The following is a 22,046-nucleotide window of genomic DNA, read 5'->3' on the forward strand; positions in this document are numbered from 1 at the left end:
CAGCCTGAGACATCTTCCAAAACTCGGGCGCAAAGTCAAGCTTCTAGAGGTTGTTAATTATCTGCAAAAGGACACAAAAGCTGGCTGGGCCGAGATGTGCCACCGCATGATACGTTATTCCGTCCGGCCCTGGCGCTGACACCCTGCGAGCCGACCGGATCGCTGTTTCTAACTCCTGAGCGTTGAAATCAGTGTCCAGGATGGGATCAGCCAGCTGCACTTCTCGTAAGGTCTACGGCCTGGAGAGCTGCCTCGGTTGCGAGCTGGTACTGGCGGGGGGAAGCAGCTGCTGACAGCTTGAGCAGCATTTGACAGAATTCTTCGCCGGCAGCTATTTCCCAGATGCCCTGATGTAAGGATAACGCACGAAGCGGGAAAGACCGAGGCACAGGTGATCCTAAGGACTTTACCAGATGCCAGACACGCCCCGTGGTTGCGTGCGGATCAAGGGATTCGCAAAAAGACTTCCAAGTTCTGCGTGATAACATGGCTAAGTGTCGACGAATGACAGTTTTCATCCTGCAGGTCTCACGGTAGTCTTGGAGGTTTCCAGATCTGCGGAACCGCCTCTCTGCACGTCGACGGAGCGCACGAAGGCGCTCATATTCCGCATCAACCGACGAGTCAAGCTTCGGAGCAGAGATGAGTTTCGATGAGTGGTGAAGAGTTGCTGACATCTGCGCCTGAAAGCTTTCCACGTCGGTGGTATACATCCAACAGTAATCTCCGCTTGCGCACTGAACATATTCCAGTCCACTACTCGCACCCTACTGGGTCGTCTAACTGTGAGCGAATGAGATATCCAAACTGGCAAGTGATCGCTGCCCATGGCATCAGCGTTCGTCATCCAGTGCACGTAACCCGCTTGACTTCCGAACATCAGAAGGCGACATCAAGACAGCTTTGATATGATGGCCCACAGAAAAAAGTAGGGGACCCGTCGTTTAGACTTATTGCCCCGGCTTCCTCGAGACAACGCTCAATACACCGATCTCTTGAAGCAGAATGGGTACTTCCTCACAACACATTATGGGAATTAAAGTCTCCGCAAACGATGAAAGGTTAAGGCAGGGACATGAAAAAGGCTTGCATTTGACGCTCCGGGATATGAACGCTTGGTGCAGCATACACACTAACAACCGTCAGACGCTGATTCCCTAGTTGGACCACGACCTACTAGATTATAACGACCATGTCATAATCGGCAAGCCCTATGACGAGCCCGTCCGCACGATCCGCTAAGGGCGCTGCTCATCGGCCCGCGAGATCTACATCATGATTGGACAATGGAAATTTGAATTTTGAACGCGCAGAAGCGGACGCACGATTACCGTGGCAGACGATGGCAACAGTTCCTTTGAAAACGCGTACAATGATGATGATAATCAACTTTAGAAAGAAGCATCTCCTGTGGGACATCCACCGATTGTACAAAAATACTAAAGTAAGCTAAAGTACAAAGTATTGCAGAAATTGAGGAAGCAATACCCGGGCCGATGAGTAGCACCACCGCTAGCCTACAAATGCGGCGCTGGGAAGGAGTCCAGATGACATCGTAGGTCGTGAGTTGGACACGGCAAGTAACAAACTGGAAGTCATCATCGGTAGAAACATGCCAAACGTTCGAGACGATGTCCTTCCGCACAGCCAACAGAGCCCAACTGAACCCCGCCGTCCTCTGCGATGTATACAGGACGTAATTAGACAGCCGAAGCGTCGTATTTGTTTCTCTACTTTGAGGCAACACGTAGTGCGTTACTTTACAGCATGCGCGGAAAAAAAACCGACGAAGCTGGGAGGAGGGGATGAGAGGAGACGAAAAACCCGAGGGAGGGAAGGGGAAGGAGGTTAGGGAATGGTTGGTCCGCGCATGCACACTTGACGCAAGATTTTTTCCGCGCTGATGATCTTGACGGCTGTGAGTTGCTCCTGGAGTCCACGTGGCTTGGGAGCCCGCCGTTTTTCCTGCGTCCATTGCGTCTATGTGGGCTTCCGGTGGAGGCCACCAAATGCAGCAATGACATCACACACGCGTGACATCACATCACGCGTAACATCACATCACCATAACCCCGAGTGACGATCGTTCTTTTTTCCTGGTTTGCTGAAAACGGGATGTGTACGCTAATTGGCAACCGCATCATTTAAACTGCCATCCAGCCGTTTTGGCGTCAACAGAAAATAACATTTCGTCGTTCACCCCTGTACGTAAAAATACGAAACCGAAACCACGAGGTTGCGGCATTGAGCTGCAACGATGAAAAGATGCACCGCCTAAAAGTTTCACTGCAGCACTTTGTCTCTTGAGCCTTTCCAAAAGGGGAGAGCAAAAACATAGCAGATAACATGCACGGACAAGCTGCACCAACACGCACTGTCTGTTGTTGAAATTTGACATTTACCACTTCAGCACCATCGAAGCGAAAGAACGCAGAACATCCTGAAAGAAATCACACAATTAAAAAATATGAAATATTCGGAGTTGCCGTGGTACTCTTCTAGGCACTGTGCCCTTGGGGCCCTATTATCCGCGTCATCCGTGATGCTGTTTGGTGTTTGATAGTTTTGTAATCTTATTGTGGAATTGAGTTCTTCATAACACATTTTATCCAACTGGATCTCGTGCAGTCGTGGCCGAGTGGTTAAGGCGATGGACTCGAAATCCATTGGGGTTTCCCCGCACAGGTTCGAATCCTGTCGGCTGCGAACATTTTTGTTTTATTTTTTTAGGGAAGGATAACGGACGTATTTTCGTTACCATTTCATGTCACGAGTAGGTAAGCGAGTGATGCACCCTCAATATCCAATGTTGCGCTTTGTTTCCATACTTTCGTGTAGTATTTAGAGCATTACAGCGAAATGGAGTCATCAAAATACAAAAATAAAATGAAAAGTCACTGAAATGTCATCGCACAACAGGTAGTATAGCCGGTAGTATATAATTTTCATTTCCGTTTCTGTTTCCGGTAATGGAGGACAGTGGTATGCGTTTCCGTTATCGTTACCATCTCCATTTTCGGTAATATACCGTTTCTGTTTCCGTAACAATTACCGTTACCCTTCCCCTGTGTAGGATTTTCGTTCAGCGCAATGTATTTTCCGCAATACTATTTTACAAAAACAATCCTGTCCCCCATTCATATTTCCTCCTGTTCACAACATTTACTTGGATGCTGTTTTGGGTAAAACTGTGTATTTTCCCTGGATTTTCCTCGGAATTCAAACAGCTCAGGGAAATGTCGGCACATATTACACACGACCTATCCTATCCTTACTCCTGTCATTCCTACAATACATGTTCTTGTTTTGCGCTTACGAACCACTTGTATTCTGAACATCAGGTGATTGCACCCGAGAAAGGCTAAATTGTGCGAAAAACCAAAAAGTCCAGTGGGAGGGAAAGGAGGAGGAAATAAACATGAACAACATGGCAAGGATGGAGACTTGCCATTTTAACAATTTCAGGGGGTTTACGGCACCGTGTTGTTGTGCAGAAATAGGTTTCCAACATGTTTTCTTGTCACAGGAATGTTCCTCACACTCAGGAACATTGCGACATTTGAACGACGTTGCCAACGTTGCCCCATCTGTCGTTACGAAAGCGATACTCCTGATTAGCGCGATGGTTTCGCCAGCTCGTGGAGTATCACGTAACCATTGTGAATATCGGTTTTGTAATGTTTACATTCTGTCGCCGAGCATTACCACCATAGCATTACGGTCGTATCGAGTTCCGGTAAAGCTACTGTGTACTGCATGCTCTGGTTGTCTTGTTAAGAGGAACACAAACTATTGTGGTGTGAACTACGTGTAATATCTCGAAAAGGAAATTATGCACACCATTCTATAGGTCCGGTGCATCGTAACAACGCTGCACAGAACTTAGAACGTAAAATGTTAGATACAGGTCAATTAGAGTTGTTAATTTGCAATTGTGACCCAGGTCGACTGCTGTCAACATCAGTCTGCGCTCCGTTTGTTTGTACACATCACGCGATAGACCTAGATGGGCGCGCGCATGCGGAACCATGTAAACAAACACAAAACGACGCTTCCAAAATCAACAAGCAGAATCACGCTACTCTACGTCACTAATACGTCTCCCTCTTGCACATAAGGCTGCATATGAATAGCTTCGATCATCGTGTTGAGTGTGCAATTGAGTATCGAATCGAACAAAATCAGTAAAGCTTTCAAGTAATTTTACGACGATTTGTGCGTCGTCTGCGCCGCCGGCACAGGGAAGGAAACACGTGACATTGTGGTGCATCCTGGGAAGGTGCTGTGCGGTAGCCATTTTCTGCCGTGGTGTGTACGGTTATGTCGACGCATCAGAAGGCCTCAGATAATGATGCTTGGGCTCTTTTAGCCCTCAAATCTGCACCTTCGAGCCCGTCAAAGCTACAATGGAATCCGGAACCCAAAGGAATCGCAATAGCGCGGCTGGAAGGCCGCGAATTCGAGTATATGATCCGACAGAACCGCATCTCTATAGGACGCAACAGCAGCCGAGGGGAAGTCGATGTAAATATGGGCCACTCCAGTTTCATTTCAAGAAAGCATCTTGAGATCTTCTACGAATACTCTCATTTCTTCATGGTGTGCAATGGCAAGAATGGAGTTTTCGTTGACGGTGTTTTCCAACGGAAAGGCGCTGCACCGCTGCCACTACCAAAAACGTAAGTACCGTTTCTCATACCATGTGTATGATTAGGCCTGACGAACACATGGTCTTTGAATGAGCTTGTTGCTATGGGTAGTCGATAGGCACCGTCTGAACGCTTCTGATAGTGAATGTGTCAGTTTAACGGTTATTTATGAACAAATGCACCTGCTCCAAGACGTTGCACGGCTTGTTTTAGTCATCTAAGCGAATTTGTTTACTCTGCGAGGCCTTGTTTATATTGGGGATGGCTGACATTGAAAACAAGTTTTTCGATTATGTATACGTGTACCCTGTCTGGCAAATGATACACTGTATCGGAGCCATTGTATTGAAGAGGAAGTACTGTTTTCAGCTATATGGGGTGTCCATTCATTATTTTGACGAGAAGGTTCGAAATCTGGCTCCCGACTCGCACCTCAGCGCGTGGTAGCAGTGCTTGTTCCTCTCTAGCATTTCAATCCTTACGACACATTTGTTGACGTTGCTATCTCTCGAAAACGTAATTTTGGGACTCCGGTTGCACCTGTTATCTTTCATAAAAGTGTTATGCGCAGGAAGGACTAGATGCCGGTGTCTGATGAGTTTGTTTACATTGTGGCAGTAGGGCGGATACTGCCGGGTCGCATCTGCTGTGTTCATTTTTTTATTTATTTTTCTTTCTCGTTTGAAGGTCAGATGTTCTGCCTGGGAAGACAGGCTACAATTAGTGTCTGTTTGAGCAGACTGTCGGAAAGCATGTTCGAGTGATTCCACGCAAACACTACTGAGCAATACTGTAGCCTGCTTTGATATTCTTCGTTCTGGGCGAACATTGGTGCTACCACTAGGCCTAATTCGAGGTGCTACCACCACTACGCAGTTGCTGTGTGTGTGTGTGTGTGTATTGAGCTTCCTTCTCGCTTGTATTGCGCAGGCGGTCTTTCGCGAAACACGTTTGGCATTATATTCTTGTATTTTGATCGTTGTGTATATTTTTCACGCGTCGGTATAGGAGAAGGGGTTTACTGGTTCGGCATTGAGACGGTCCCGACGGGTTTAATCGCGGAGGGCCCATTTTCAGCTCCAGCTTTTCTCCCCTTGTTGCGCTTTGGAAACCGTCCAAGACAAATGCTCGGAAAAGTACAGCATGTTTATACCTCCCATGAAAGGAGCAACACGCACATTGGATGAAAATTTCCGGGGTTATCTCCGAGGATGCTCAGAGGTGGTTTTATTATACGGGAACGAACGACGCGAAGAATACAACGCGTTGTCGTCTGCTGGTTAAACGTAGCAGGCGATTCTACTTTTACTTTCTTTTTTTTTTTCTTTTTTTTTTCTTCCTCCACCTGCTGATTGCAAACTTAATGTGGCAAATCCACGCGTGAAGGGGCTGAGTGATTCAGTAACATTTTTTTTTCTTTCTTCGTCTTGTTGTGGCATGCAACTGGAATTGATATTTCAACACCACCACACGCGTCATTCTTCGACAAAAGATACGCGCAACATTTCCAAATTGAACGTGAATGAACATGACCGGAAATCACAACGTTCAGGTTCGATTCCTTGCGTTAGCACATTTTCCTTGAGTTTCTTGAATGAGAATTCATATTTGGACACCACTGATTTATTGCATCTTCTCGAATTTTTATATCGATTAATTTGTAGCATTGAACCGACCCTCCTTTTAATTTAATCGCGTCATACCCCGTACAATTTCTAACATCATCGCTGTACAGCGTTTCACCCATGCACGTGAGTGAGGACCCTGTTCCTTATACATGCTTATCTTATCAGATTACAGACACTTTTGCATCCTCTACATGCTCAGAATTACCTCAAGGCCATTATGACTACCGATGGTAACTAGTGTTACACAGATAAGGAAATGCATCAGGGTAGTCTCAAATTGTCTAACCTACAAGCTTATATAGTGACTGTAGCTTAACCAGGCAGGTGTGGCAGACAGGAGTTTTTTTAGCGTCTACAGTATTCCTTCGGCTGCGTTTGTATAGGCTGTCTTTGAGTAGCAGGGTTTTTGTTTTTGAGCAAGTTTTGAGCAGCTAGGTTTTGCTGCAAATATAATGGTTTATCTTTTATGTGTTGTGAGCTTGTGAGAAAAAAAACATTGGGCATCTAACATATTATGCTTGCGGGAGTATGCTCTAGAAGTGAGTTTCTTCGAGTGGCTGCCTGGGAGAAATAACATTTGCACTGAGAATAACGAAGGTATTGAAACTCTGAGCTGAATTTGACAAAATTCCATGCCATCGTGTTGATTGAGAATGTATGTTGTCTGTTGGCACATTCTTTTTGTCCATGAAGGCATTCAAAGATACTTAATACCTCGACCTTTCGTTAGACGGAGTCTCTACTGGTTGCCTCTAATCGTAATCAAAGGCAGACATCCTTTAAGTCAAGGTTTCGGGAAACTGGTCTGGCAACGTTTGCTCAAAAGCTTTAGGATTATCCATCTGATGAACATCGAGTGCTAGCAACAGATTATGTGCAATGTTGCTGCGTGAAGTGCTTGGGGCCACATCTTTTTTTTTTTCTGATGCAGTTCAGTAAGGATAAGGATTTGATGTGTAGTTTATTGTTCTGTTCTTGTCAGTAGTCTTCATTTTTACTGACACCTGATGTCCTGTGGAGTGGAAGCAGCTGTTTTCTCAGATAGTCACGTTTTACGCCTCCGTTGCACACAAAAGGGTTGAATATCAATTAAAAGCTGTAAAAACCTTCACAGTGTGGGACTTAAAAACTGACACACACAGCGCAGTATTTATGCACTTTAAACGCTTTAATTATGAATCACCAACACATCCAAACCTTCACTCTTATGAACAACATCAGTTGCATAATAACTCTGTGGTACCTCCAGTAGAAAAAAATGTAGGGCGGTTGCATTTGGCAGGGATGTTATCTCGCCTGCTGTTGCGCACGGCCACCATATCCATGCCCCAATCACGTGGGCAAATTGCAGCATGTAACCCTTCTTATGAGTGATGCGGGACTTTCTGCAAGAATATTGCGCGGGTCAATGCAGCCCACAGATACCATTTAGAGGAGCTCGTGGTATATTTTGTATGAGTATACAGCCAACTGATGTAGGTACGATTTCCCCTTCTATGACCCCTACAGCATGGCAATAGCCCCTAAGGTGAAACTCTCACCAAATCGTGTTATGGGTGAACAGACTTCATTTTAGTCACACGCACTTAAGCACGCTGTTGAAAGTACTTGTTTAAGAACATTGTGATTGCCAGAGCCTCTTGAGCTTTTCCTGAATTTTTTTACTGCAGAAGCGAAATGAAGTTAGTTTGGGTAGCTCACTAAATCATTAGTGCACATTATGAGGAGTGTCACTAAAAGATGCTGCGTGTCAGCGCAAGAACGACTCTAAGTGCAAGTGCCACTCGTTGAAATAGACACAGTCAGTTTGCGTATCACTCATCTGTCATCAAAAGATATGATGGGGGGGTCTTGTTTATGGTCTATGGGCTCGTTGTGTGGTTCACATAGTTGTGGCTTCAGTGGCAGGCGTAGTTGGGACAGCATCTATAATTCTGGCCAAGGACCGGTTATAAGTTTCACCACTGAAGTAGTCAAAGCCCATTTTGTTTTCAGCAGGAAGCAGATTCCGTTTTGTATTTAATCGCCTTTGGTGCAAGTCTGATTGAGCCTGACATTCTCCTCTATGTATCAGCAAAACATTTGTGGAGCATAAATCCAAACTGGAAAGACTATTCATTAATCTCGAAATACAGTGCAGTCGTGCTGTCCACATTGTTGTTGTAATACTCTACTACGGTGCAGAAATTTTTCTCTTATCGCAATTTTGAAAGAGATATTCCTCACACACTGTGTGGATCACTGTGGCGGGCTAATCTCAGCTTATCGTCTCTCTTCTGTTTTCCAATCCTCCACTCTCGAAGGCTACTACATTTGAGAGTGTATGATTAGATTAATTGAAATTTCACTTTCTGGGCTAGCCCAGTTGAAGATTGCAGTTTGCTTCCGGCACCACTGTGCCAAAGTTGTTTGTTTCAAGGCTGCTGCTTACTGAGAACGTGTCCTTCAGAAGCACCGAGTCATTCGAATGTTCTAGTTTTGTCCTTCTGGTAAGTGGACTCTGTGATCCAACAAACTTGGTAGGGCAGTCGTTGTAACGAAACAAGTAGCCTCTTCAGCATGGGCGCCGCCAGGATTTTTTTCCAGGGAGCGGCAGAATGTTTGCGGCGGTGGTTGTCACGGTACAGGATCTGCATCCAATTCTGTGCATCGACTGTGCCCAAACTACATTCTCTTGGCTCAGAAGCCCTACGTTTCTGGAACGTAGAGAGAAAGAAGGAATCATCATTTGTGATCCCCCTTGTCCTCTCGTGACTGACGGCACCCCTACTCCCTGACTGACGGCACCCCTAAATAAATGTCTCTTCTTGGCACAGGGCTCACTTTTGCTAGAGGTGATGGAAAATAATCGCTTCCATATCAGGCAGTGCATCCGTGGCGTGCATTTATGAAAACAGTATAGTGACAGGGCAATATCATCGGAACAGACAGGATCCTGCCTAACATCAAAAGTTCTATTTGAAGAGTGTGGTGCAAGAATTTATGAAGTAAGTTTGTGCTCCCTTACCCTTGCAGATGTGTGTTTCGGTTTCCAAGTACAAATATCAAGATCCTGTTCCAATCGTTAGTGGACGATGCCTCCTTAGCCGGGGGCCCACACGGCCCGCCAGCCCCGACGCCACCACCTCGGCTAGAACCCATCGCACCGTCACCGAAGCGGCCCCTCGCACCCTTGAAAATAAACATCCCCGAAACGGGCTCTAATTTTGCCAGCCCGATTCCTTCGCCCACAGGGACGCTGAGGTATGTGCACCCTGTTTCTTGTTTATCGTATTAGCATTTTTTAGAGGGAATGCTTGGCTTTTCTGGGCAGTGCGGCAAACTCTTGCCCAGCCAGTCCTCGATCGGGCACGCACAGGAGGAACGTGGCCTCGGAATTGCAAATGGCGGCAGCCGCGGTCGAACGTCACGAAGATGGGCCTGGCCCTGGCTGCAATCCTCCTCCGCACGGCACAGCCGGCAACAATGGTGTCAGGTGAACGATTTTTTTTTTTTTTTTTATTGAATGTTCAAGCTTTCTCGAAAGGGAGAGACACCTGACTCTCATGTTATGCCGGATAAACGTAGAGACCAGTTATTTACGTCGATCGAAGCCTGCAAGTATTACAGTGAAGAGGGTAAAATCATCTAAACTCATCCAGCTGTGACATCACAGCGGGCCATCTCAGCCAGTGAAGCACAGCAGGAGCGATCGTGTGGTTACAACAATCAATAGACTGACCTTTCTTGGAAATCCCGCTTTGAATACGTCACTAACAACGCCTACCGCACCCTCGGATAGATTAGAAGAAATTTTTCCGTGGCTCCTGTAGCTCTAAAGTTAACACAATATAAGACTCTAGTTTGTCCCAAACTTGAATATGCATCATCTGTCTGGAACACAACTCCACATTAATCCTTCAACTTGAGAGCATTCAAAGCTCAAAACAAAAGGCTCATTTTATCTTATCGAATTTCAACAGAACAGCGAGTGTTACATCTATAAAGGCTTCATTATCACTAGAACCTCTATCACTACGTCGGAAACGGAGAGTAGTTGAGGCTCCTCCCCCATCTGAGTGCAATAGTTTGTATCTTGCTAACCACAAAGTTTAGGGAAATGAGTGGTGTGGTGTCTGTGTCATTCATTTGTCTTCTCCCTAACATGGAGAGTATTTTCAGAATGAAGAACCAAACAGCCCAATTTTTAACTTTATTTAATAGTTGTTTCTTCCTCAACACTTGCGTGTGTGCAGATAAATACATTCATGATGTAATGTAGCACAAATGTCCAATCTTCACAACCCACTTAAAATGGTTCTGACTTGTCCCGATTCCATAGTGGGGCAATTACCACCCAATTCTAGGGTGATAATAGTAGCGGGATGAGCGAAATGCCAAAAGTGTCGCTGTTATAACATCAACACTTAGTCTGTGATGCTCCAGTAGAGATCACATGTTCCTCAGGTTCCAGTGTGACTGATTGCAGCCTCTGACATCAGTGATTGCAATAACAGTGTGCTTTGTGTTTGTGTGCTGGGGAAGAGGTGATTTCCCCCCTGGATCTCCCACTGCTAAGAGCAGAGCACTGTGTGTGCAGTCCACATAGTATAGAGGTCAATCGTGACACCTTAGGTCTTCAGGGTTGTATGGTACTTTTGCGCAATTTTAGTGTGTAAAAGTAGTAAAGTAGTATCTGCACTTTCTGAGCTATGCAATGTCTTTGTGAACTTTTTCCTGTGACTACCTCACACTATGGACCTTGACAGTATATTTTCTCGACATATCTAACGGTCATTGAGAGCATTGTACAAATTTGTGAGGCGAGTCCTAGTAACGTGGATACCCGTGGATTGACGCAGTATCGTAGAAGGGGACCAGAAACCCCCCTACTCGTACGCACAGTTGATCGTCCAGGCCATCTCCTCAGCGATCGACAAGCAGCTCACCCTCAGCGGCATCTACTCCTACATCACCAAGAACTACCCTTACTATCGCACTGCAGACAAAGGATGGCAGGTGAGTGCGTATGGCATTACTTCGTCACGTATTGTCGACTTAGAAGCGGCTTTCTGGCGACCGTAGAGCCAGGGATCGGAACCGAAACTGAACCCGAACCGAAAACCGGAAAAAAACCGTTATTTTCTGACGAACCCGAACGATTTCTTTGCTTGTCCTGAGCCGAACCGGAACTGAACCGAAAAAAATTGATACGGTTACCGGTTCGGGAATCGGTTCAGAGGTGAATTAATTGTACTACTGACCGACCTTTTTTTTGCTCACCTGAACGGTTATCTCACACCTTTCTCTTACAATCGTGTACGGTGAGTGTAAGCTTGCTTGCATGTAGCAAAATTACTGCCTGTGGACCGGTTAAACCGATGCCGAAAAAAGTAACTGTTCCAATCGCTGTAAACGCCCCGACCGCTGACAGATTTTTTTTGTCTGTGTATGTGCGGGGCGTTCTCCCTGAGCCGAACCCGAACCGAACCGAACCGATATACCTGAACCGGTTCAAGCTGATAATTTCGGTTCAGCGGAGCTAAACCCGAACCGAACCAATATGCCTGAACCCGAACCCGAACCGGACCGAAAAAAATACCGGTTCCGATCCCTGCGTAGAGCTAGGGGAAAAGGAGTCAACCATGATGCGCCCTCCAAGTTGATTTGCCAGAGCAGATGACGTGTTGACGAGAAGGTCTCTGTCCCGCAGAATTCTATACGGCACAACCTGAGCTTAAAACCGTTACTTCGTGAAAGTGCCCCGGTCTCAGGAGGAGCCAGGAAAGGGCTCCTTCTGGCGCATCGACCCCCAGTCGGAAGGAAAGCTGGTGGAGCAGGCTTTCCGCAGACGCAGACAGCGTGGACTGCCCTGCTTCAGGACACCGTTTGCATCTTCTCGGTGAGCCATTGCTATTTAGAGGGAAACGACCTCTGGGGTCGTGCAAAATATTTGTCCTCGACGGTGACTCGTGGAGTTACAAAGAACTGGTAATGCATGAAGCTGCCAAGCCCGATGAGGTACGGTACGGTTGAAGCTCGACACAGTGAAAGACGACGGAATAAAAGCCTTCTTTTAACTTATCATATCTGTTTCATGTACATTTCCCCATAGAGGCCCAATGCATTTTTGAGCTTGGTTCAACGAAGTGTCCGCGTTCGGTGTGTTCTATTTAATGAATCCTGTAGGCACTAATTCGTAATTATTTATTAATTATCAATTATTTTTGATGCCAGTCTTACGACAAAACGACGTACCCTAGAATGAACCGCGCAGCTCGCCACTTGAGGGCCATTTTTTCTCGACAGGTTCGATTTGACAAATCATTGTATTTAACGAACTAAAGTGCGGTCATCCTCGATTTCACTATATATTGGTTCAGCTGTATAAGGTGACATCCCATTTAGCCATCGTAAAATGTTTGTCCGAAAAATCTAGTTCACCGCGTTCAGTCTGTCTAGCTTGTGATCTGCGTTTCAGGGAGATTATTTTGCGTAGAATATCGTGGCAGATGTTGACGCTTTGGTAGCTTCGACTGCAGGTTGCAAGTCACTTACGAAGACATTATCGCTTTAATGTCATTTTTTCCCTCCGTTTTCCAGGTCAGCTCCAGCGTCTCCAAGCCACGGTGGCGGCCACAGCGGCCTGGTGACGCCGGATTCCCTCTCTCGAGAACCGAGTCCAGTACCCGAAAGCATGCTCGAGACCTCCGAGGTACCCTCCCTTCACCACGGTTCGGCACCAGGCTCTATGGTGATGGTGGTGGGGAGCTCGACAGGAGGAGGAGGAGGCGGGGGTCCCCCCGTCCTGGGACCCCCTACGTACGTTGGGGCCTCTTTAGGGCCACGAGAGTTTAGAACGAGTCAGTCGGCGCCCGGATCACCAGGTGGGTGGGGTGGGTTCATTGCCACGGTGAAGGCGATCTTTGGAGCATCGTCGCCCCTCTTGTAGGTCCCTCCCAGTTGGTGTCTGCATTCACAAATAGCAAACCAAAGGTTGTAGTGGCGCACCAACCGACCGCAGTGGTGTCAAATGGCATCCTGACCAGCAATGGCAGTCATAGCGAGTTACAACGGCAAGAACAAGGTGAGCCACAGTACACTGTAGTCGTGTTCAGCTTAAATGGACTATGAAATTTCCCGAACCCCCATACTTTTTTTCAATGGAAACTGTTCTTCCCGCAGAGAAACTAATATGCCACAAATTTTTCCGGACGAAATCGCTCCACTCTGCGAGGAGCGCGCGCTGGAAATGTCTCTTCCGCTTTCCTCCTCTCCCGCGCATATTTCCCTGCCGATGGTGTAACTGTACGGACCGCTCTTCGGTTCCCCGTTACGTCACCGGTGTTGCACAATGGCAAGTAATGCCGCGAGCTCGCGCTGTGGCTGCCGCCACTGCCGAAATCTGCCGATAGCGCGAAAGCTGCTGTCATGGAGATTTCCACTCCCGATGAATGCATACGCGGGATCCTACGGCGCATGCTCCTGGCGGGATTCCTCGGCTCGGCAACACGTCACGATGACGTGTTGCTGAGCCGGCCGTGGTCGCGTCAAGTTACCCGTTGTGTCTCCGCTCGGCAGCTCGTCACGGCGCGGCACCAGCTGTCCTCCCTTCGCCGCTCCGTTTATTTTCGCTCCCGATAAATCCGCTCGCGCGACGAAAGTGAAATTTCGGTTCTAGACTCAGAAAAATGTCTTCTTTCGAACGAAACGAAGAAAAAAATCGTTTCATAGTCCCTTTAAGAGGGGCCACCCTCCCTGCTTGCACCAGAGAATGTAAATCCGTCATACTCACTCTGCTTTCGTATTGGCTGTTAAGGGGGGGGAGGGTCTTTGCAAAATGGTACCAATTGCTTTTACGCTGTATCCTTGGTATTGTGCATGATGGAGGCTCGGAAATACCAGCTGCCACATATTCCTGGCGCTCGGAAAGTCCCACGCGAACATGCAGGATTGCTGCGCTTTAAGCGACGGCGACTGCTCGGGACCTGGCAAAAAAAAAAAATTGCCGCAAAATGACCGCCCGAATTCGCCAATAGTCAGGTTAATTTTTCTAGTCTGGTGGATTATTCAGATTTTTGCGGGACCCTCGACGTGTCCTAGGACCTGTCCAGGAGCTGTCTAGGACCTGATATTGGTGATTGACGTAATGGAGGTTTGGAGATATCCACTTCCGTGACTTTTGAGAACTTTGTGGACATGGACAATGCACTTAAGTCGTGCCGAACTGAGTGATGACGAGATTGTTCGGCAAATTGACACTCAAAACTGATAAACGTACTGGTGCTACTTTACTCGAAATGTCCCTCGGTGAAGGTGCCAGCGGACATGATCTCACGGAAGTGGAAGAGCGTCTGTCGAGAAAATATTGACCTTTTCATTTTTTTTTTGGCAAATGAATAAAAAAAGTAACTTTTTAAACCCACGGTTGTTTTTTTTGGACCGCTCGATTATTGCAAATCGAATCAAAAATCGGTTGGTAACTGCATTTAAGGTTTTCACCTCATTGGTTGGCCCCCCATTATGAATGCACAGTACACTGTCCTGATATCCCACGAAGGTGGCATTTGCGTTAGTTATGGGAGTTAGACAGCATGTAGAATTGTAGATGAATATAGTCTTCCACCTTAGACTGTGTGAAGCACGTCTGCATCATTAACTTTTATTTGTGTATACGAAGTTGTATTTGTCACCGCAAGTATTTCATGCGACAATTGTAACCAATGGGTGTGCTGCGCAGAGTTTTGTAATGCGAAACGGATAAACCCCATAGTTGAAATGATGACAGTGACTAGTGCGGGAGCACTCTTTTTTTTTTTTTTTTTTTTTTTATGGAACCATGAAACATGTTCCCCTCGGATGGCTATGCTGCAAAAGGCAGTTACTGCCGCCTGGGGAGCAGTGTCTCATGAACTGGGATTGTAGTGAGCTCTTTGAAATCCCAGCTGCATCAACTGTGCAATGCAGCCTTTGGGGTTTATTATGGGGTTCGTGCGTTTTGTACATATTATAGCTTTGCGATACTCCATCGCTTAGAAACTGACCAGCTGCGAATCGCCCTCGGAGCTTAATATGTAATTGCTGCACGCTCAATCACTATTTAGCCATTCTACTTGTACATACAGGTTCAGTAGAGGTTGCACAACCAGTGTGAATATGTAGAATCTTCTTGGTACGCTCCCCACCCATAATCCTGAAATAAAGCTTTTGAGAGAGGCGGAACCCGAGACGAGGAGGGAAGAAGGACGACGCAACAAGAATTCTCGAACACAGCAAAATTTTAATTTTCCAAAGCTCTATATATTCAAAAACCTCCGGAGAGGAGGAAGGAGGGAAGGCTTGCTTACGCAGTTGCCACGTGTACTAATCTCACAGGTCTCCCTGAGCAACCTACGCCAAGTGTTCTTTTCTTTGCACAAAACTTGGGTCTCGGGGTCTTGGGTCATCATGCACCAGCTTGTCAGCGCCCTGTCACTTGGTTCGATCATAAAGTTGTTGTTGTTTCTTGGTACATGACTCTGTGCAGAAAGAAGCAACTATACCAAGAGTCCGCACCAGGAGGCTCTCATGTTCTACAAATCCTCCATGGAGTCCATGTCTCCTCCTCCCCTGCACTCCAGCGTCATCGTACAAGCCCCCCCGTCCTCCACCACATCGGCATTCACGGTGCCGGACTCCTCCTCCTCCTCGGGCACACTGCCGCCGACCCACCCGCGGAAGCGGCACTACGACGCAGCCTCGAGCAGTGACCCGACAGAAACAGCGTCTCCCAAGACGCAGCGCAGTTCATCGGAGGTCTCCGAGGGGTCGAGTGAGGCAATGGTTGCTACGTCCTCCGTTTCCTAACAGTGGGAGGCGTTTGTTGAGCGTTTCTGTTCCTCTGTCACCAGTGTTGCTCCGCGAGAGAGTGCTTGAAAAGGCTTTTGTTTCGGTAGGGGAGGAGGGCAAATGTGGAAAAGGGAATGAGGTTTTATTTACGTCGTTTACATTTCATAGGTCGCGCGCGTGTTTCTTTTAAAGAAAGGCTTTTTTTTTTCTTCTTTTTTTCACTTTGTGCATTGCGGAGCCTCTGCTTGGGCGAGAGTGGTACCGCAATTCGAGGCGCGACTTCGCGGATCGCAGCAGGTGGACTTTTTTTTTTTCTCTCTCTCGAGCGAATAATGCGCGGATGTGTCTAGCACGCAGTTGTCGTGTCACACCACAGACGTCGTAGTCGTAGAACGATTGGTCGATATACGACACACTTTATTTCTCTGTCCCATACGAGGCATTACACCCGCGAGGATAAGGTAACTCTGTTCTGGCCGGACTTCTCAAGCCGGAGCTGCTCATCTCATTTTGTGTAAATTATGCATCCCCGCATTGAGGTACCGCTAGAATTAGCCAGCGTGAGGGGCACATTCTTGAGTGCCATGTCTCATACCCTTATTTACGTGTCCAATTAAGGACATCCCCCCCACCCGCCCCCCCATTCAACATTGTTCATTACGCGAGTTTAGAGCATAAAAAAAAAAACAGCAAGAGGAAGCAATTGTTCTCGAGGCCGGATGTGAGGTGTTCATTGAAAGAGAGTGCTAGTCAATCTTTTACCCGCATAAGCCTGTTGCGTACTTTCCGTGCCCTCAACCGGACCCTCGAGGAAACCTTCGCCTTCCCCTTCGTCTTGTGCCTCACAGTGGCAAAAACCTCACCTCGGCGTTGGTGGTCGTCGAGCGTTTCTTACGGAGCCGTAACTCTTTGAAGCATCTCCTCCTCTACTGGGCTGCTGCTTGGGCGGATGCTTGTGTTGTGTACATATGTAAATGAGGTAGAGCGAGCCACTTTTGGGCAGGTGGAACAGAAGGCACCGGTAGTCTGCGTAATCAAAAGGGTAGGCTGCCACTTCCTTCCTATATTGAGACGTGCTTTTCTTAAGCCTTGTTTTGTCTTTTCACGTACTTTCTTTTTCCCGCATCGCCCCGTTTTGCCGTTGCTTCCACACTTCATCTCCTCTTTGTAATTCGAGAGTTGTTTTTTTTGCTTCTGGGATTTCTTCTTTTTAGCGCTAATTGTCTCGTGGTCATTTCACTAAGGGATGAAGCAGCTTCATGCGTCTTGTCGTGATTGGATTTTCTTTACTTTTCAAGTACTGTGGACTGGAAAAGGTCGGCAAGGCCGACATTGTTTGAGTAGGGCAGATGCGTCTGCGGGCGTTGTGTACATAGAAAGGACATGTGCGACCGGGTTCTCATTGAATGTGGTCGTATTTTTAAGGGGGAGAAAGAGAGAGGGAGAGATGTTTTTTTTTTTTTTTTCATCTTCATTGTTGTTGGCTTTGTGGAGATAGTATTGTAGTAGGTATGTTTAAAAAATTGTTTGTAAATAAGATGGGCTCTGTCTTGGGGAAAGAAAAAAAAAACGCTTGTGAGGGAGCACCTGCAACTCTTTTCTTTGCCATTTATTCATCGTCAGTGAATTAATAAAAAAAAGTGTCGAGAGCATCCACATTGAGCTCCTTGAATTTTCCTCCGCAGGAGAATGGGAAGCACATTAAAAGGCTTCGATGGAAACCGGGATATTTTTTTGGTTGTCTAACACGTGATCGGGGCACACGGATAATTTGAATGTGTAGTGAGCTTTGCTACATTACACGTAACTAGCGGAGCTGGTCTATACAATTGGGCGCTGTAGAACGTTCTTAAGGTGTACGCAAGTTTGGATCCCATAAAGACCCTAGCCTTCTGCGTTGGAAGATTTACTTTTCCGCGAAGTGGGCTTTCCAAGTCTGCGGGAGAACAAGCAGAAAAAAGTGCAGTGCAACATTCTCTCCAGATCGCATCACCCCGCGCCTTCTCCAGCCTCTCGTAGCTTTTCAGTGCGCAAAGAAAACTAGACTCAACTCTGTCAATCTCTCGCTGTCGTTACATTTCCTATCATCTCTGCACATTCAGCCGTGTATGTGCCAGCATTATTGGTGGTGTCAGCCGTTGCAGACGTGACTGGTTGGGTTTAACCCTCAAAAATATTGAAGATCGATAGAAATCCTTACAAAATTCTGTAAGACACAAAATATTCCATGAACCAATGATTGAGGGAAACAGCAGGTTCCGCGAGGCATGGCCAATTTCGCAGAATCTGGGGAAAGTTAGGGTCTTCACACACAAAGTATGATGTTGGAGATGCACATTAGTGTTATGCACCATCAATTTTTTTTATTTTTGTTTGCTTTTGTGTCTGTTCAGCTTGGCCACTAAGACCTTTAACAGGAGGATATTTTTTCTTTGTGCTTCCCATTCCCCCCCAAGAAACATGAGTGTCCTTAAACTGCGAATGTTTCGAGCTTTGCTTTAAATAGATGTTTATTTCTTGTTGGTAGAATACATCTAAAGATTGGGATACAATGAATGACAATGCATCAACATGACTAGAAATACGGAAGACATAATCAGATTGGAGGGCCTCATTTGAGGCTGGGTGAAAGGTGATCAGCAGTGTAGGTATTAATCTTATTATCTGGGTAATGCAAAAGATTCTACTACAAGCAGCTTTGTGTGTCTTTCATTCACATCAGAGATCCACGAGGGAACAAAAAAAAAAGAGTAGGACCTTGAATTTTCATCAAAGAATGTGTGGTCTTCAGAAATTTTGCAAAATGTCAAAATGCAGTCTCGTGAATTAAAAGCAAATTCACACTCTGTCTGCCTTGTGTGGTTTCATGTAGAGCATCGAGTCCTCAGCTTTTTAGGAGTCTGTGTAGGATGGGTAAGCCCATCACCATAGCTGTAATATGCTCGATGGAGAAGTTGCAGCATCCATCCGCATTGGGGTTAAATCTCAACATTTTTCATGGTCAATGGCCCAAACATATTGTTGAGAAATGTTTGAAGGCATCTTTACTTTGCTTTGCTATATGGATGTGTTACTACTGAAGTGTGGTGCCAATGTGATGTGTTCTGAAACTTCTGTCGTACCACTGATAGAATAGCATCACAGGCAGTAGCAACAGGCCCAGGCGTATAGCCCAGGTACCTAGGCTGTACCCATCTGTATCTCATCTGCAAGTTTACCATGCAGACACAACATCCTCCAAAGCTTTCTGATGGGAATATCTTCTATGAATAAGGTGCAGCCAGATGAGATGAATGCCCCTACAGTCTTAGATAAATTCCTTCTGGGAGCTCAACTCTAGACAGACAGTGCATCATGCACTACAAATGGAAGTAGGCATGATGGTGTCATTATCTATTTCCTTGCATCCTGTGTCTTGTGGAAGACTACTCTATTTTTATGTTCATCTAAACGAGAAAAAACAAAACAGTGGTGATGCGTCAATACAAGTATGCCAACAGTGTGCAACGACAGAGATCCTTTTGGTTTACAGCCACATGCCTGGCTCGTGGTGAATGACAAAAATTAAGTACGTGAGGTTCTGGATGTTCCTCTCAGTTTTGTGTGTGTGGGAGCAATCATAAGTTGCTTTCGTTCATGTTGACTATGTTGATGGCATGGCCATTGAGCATGTTGCCGTTGCGGGCAAGAAGCCTTTCTTGGCGAAAGCTTTCGTAGTGGACTGACTTTGTCACTTCTACCAGGTCCTGCATGTGAGTCCTGGAAGAGAATGCGGAGAGATATTTTTACCTTTCTTGTTCTTCGTTTACCTCCATGGCCTGCAATAGGCCTGTTCTAAAACCAGTGAAGTGGGTCTTCTAAGGGAGAACATTCTTCATTTTGGGCAGAAGAATATTGTGCACTAAATAAGGTGCGCAGTTGCGCGAGAACAGCGGTTGATCGTGAAGAGAGGTGTTTGAGCCGCGGACGAATTTTCAGCGGGAAATGATACTTCAGGGCTGCTGGCTAGGCTGGATGGTGCTGTGTCAGACCGCCGAGGTTTTGAGGGAGCATAGTGGGCAAGACACTGTTCAGTGAATGTATGTGAATATACATGGAGGTTCCCAGGAGTAATCGAGGCAACAAAGCTCAGAAGCATCCATGGAGTCATTTGCTCAATGACGCGGTGATACGTGACAAAATTTGACAGTGACCTTCGCGATATGTGACATACCAGATCTGGCAACACTGTACTGGCAGCCATCACTTCGTTATTACTGTTATTGGTCTAGGATCTGCGCGTGTTCATGCGCAGTCTGACCGATTCAAAGGGAATAGCCACCATGATCATCATCACTGCCAGTGATTGCTAGTTATCATTTCTCTGACAGCACGTTATAAACGCATTTAAAGGGCTACCTCTAGGCCGCTAGGGGCTGAATGGCTGAACCTCGTGTCTTCAGAATCGTAGCAAATTTACAGCATTGCAATCTGTTTTTTATATCTTAACTGGAAATTTAATTTGTAGTTTTAGGAAGTACGATGTCATGGTGTGTCCCAAGACACAAAGGCACTGGCAACATTGCTTCTCCAACGTCGATTTCAGTCTCCTCACCATAGCCTTCCAGTGTGGAACAGAGTGTGCCACTGCAAGGGCGCATGCCGGAGCTCAGAGTGATGACTCTCGGATAATCAGAAGCTATCGAGCTTTGTGGGTTCTTTAGAAAAATAATGTTCACTGACAGCCATCACCTACTTCCCAAACAGCACATCATCTCGGCCCAATATTGGCAATCCTGGCCCAATCTTGGTCCGATATTGGGCCGACATTGCCAATATTGGGCCAAGATGTTGCGCTCCTTGGGATTTTGCCTGCTGGGGTACTAGTGGTAAATTTGCGAGTACGTCAAAGAGACCTCGGGGGGGAAAAAAGTAATGTGCAGCTGACCACTGTAGTGTCGCTAACACTCGTAGTGTTCTAATTGGTTACGGCTAGTTCCATCTCAAATCGAACAATCCGGTACACTTGATGTCTCGAATGAACGGGAAAAAAATATATGTTGAAGCCATCGGTGAGTTAGGAGAAATAAACGCTTTCCGAATTCTCTGCGCTGCGCGGTTCGGGAAATAGGAGAGGAGGAAAAAACTGCCTCTCATAAGGCGACATCGTCGCGAGCGGGTTTGAGCGTTCGCTACAAGGCCATTTCTTCTCGCATTATAGTAATTTCTTGATCTGGCTTTGGACCACTTAGGGCACAATAGGATCCTTCGTTGGCAGTGCTGTACCGGGTTTTGTTTTTCTCCAAAAAAATATCAAAGTTGACTCAAAGTGCCGAAAAACACCATATTCACTGCAGCTTTGCGGACGATGTACAAAACGGACAAGACTGGGCTTTATGCCGTTTAATTTGTCATTCATAGGGCTATCGAATGATGTATAATTTGTTGCTCTACTGTGTAAGAAACGTAAGCGATACCTCTTTTAGTAGCACCATACCACCGAAAAATGACGATTTTCGGAAGCCTTTATCTAAAAAACCCCACCAAAAACTTGCCTCGAAAATTTTATATGTTGTAGGTAGTTCCTTAGACTATGCACAGAAGAAAAATCAGAAGTCGGACTTTATCGGTAGGCGCACTGTGAATTTTTTGCCAGCCCTATACGCGGAACGCATTCAAGCCGTGGCACCGTGTCCCGCGTGTTGCAAAATCGAATTTTCCAAAGGGACATTCAACTTCTGTTTTCACATAAAAAGTAATTGCTATCATTTGAAACCGTTCTGAGCGCTTGCGTTCATAATAGTGTTGTAATCGCTGAATGTAAATTGTGGAGCAACCATATGTGCTCACATTTTTTGCGGGATGACCATTGCAAGTGCTGGGAGCCCGTGATGAACAGAATGCTTTAGAATACTTTTACGTCTTTATAAGAGGTATATTTGTCCACGGTGATCTTATCGAAGCATATTTAGAGTACACAGAA

General features: G+C 46.3%; 2 protein-coding genes and 1 non-coding gene across 6 annotated transcripts in view; 2 read left to right on the forward strand and 1 right to left on the reverse strand.

Moving 5' to 3' along the window:
• Positions 1–2,624: 2,624 nt before the first annotated feature.
• Positions 2,625–2,706, forward strand: Trnas-cga (transfer RNA serine (anticodon CGA)). The gene has a single exon. It is a non-coding gene; the product is annotated as a tRNA-Ser (tRNA).
• Positions 2,707–3,747: 1,041 nt separating this feature from the next.
• LOC135392157 (forkhead box protein K1-like) lies at positions 3,748–18,930 on the forward strand. Its single transcript, XM_064622849.1, is given in 9 exon segments — positions 3,748–4,679; positions 9,293–9,520; positions 9,591–9,752; positions 11,119–11,275; positions 11,970–11,996; positions 11,998–12,158; positions 12,860–13,143; positions 13,209–13,343; positions 15,783–18,930. Coding segments are annotated over 9 exon segments (1,833 nt in total). The 5' UTR covers positions 3,748–4,320; the 3' UTR covers positions 16,103–18,930.
• LOC135392158 (neuronal-specific septin-3-like) overlaps positions 18,577–22,046 on the reverse strand; it is a 30,627-nt gene continuing 27,157 nt past the window's right edge. For all 4 annotated transcript variants that reach the window (XM_064622850.1, XM_064622851.1, XM_064622853.1 and 1 more), the window contains one exon: positions 18,577–19,843. In XM_064622850.1, coding sequence (XP_064478920.1) covers positions 19,702–19,843 — 142 coding nt within the window. In that variant the 3' untranslated portion in view covers positions 18,577–19,701. The remainder of the gene's footprint in view (positions 19,844–22,046) is intronic.

This window comes from Ornithodoros turicata, chromosome 4 (genome assembly GCF_037126465.1).
Source record: "Ornithodoros turicata isolate Travis chromosome 4, ASM3712646v1, whole genome shotgun sequence".
Taxonomy (NCBI): Eukaryota; Metazoa; Arthropoda; class Arachnida; order Ixodida; family Argasidae; genus Ornithodoros; species Ornithodoros turicata.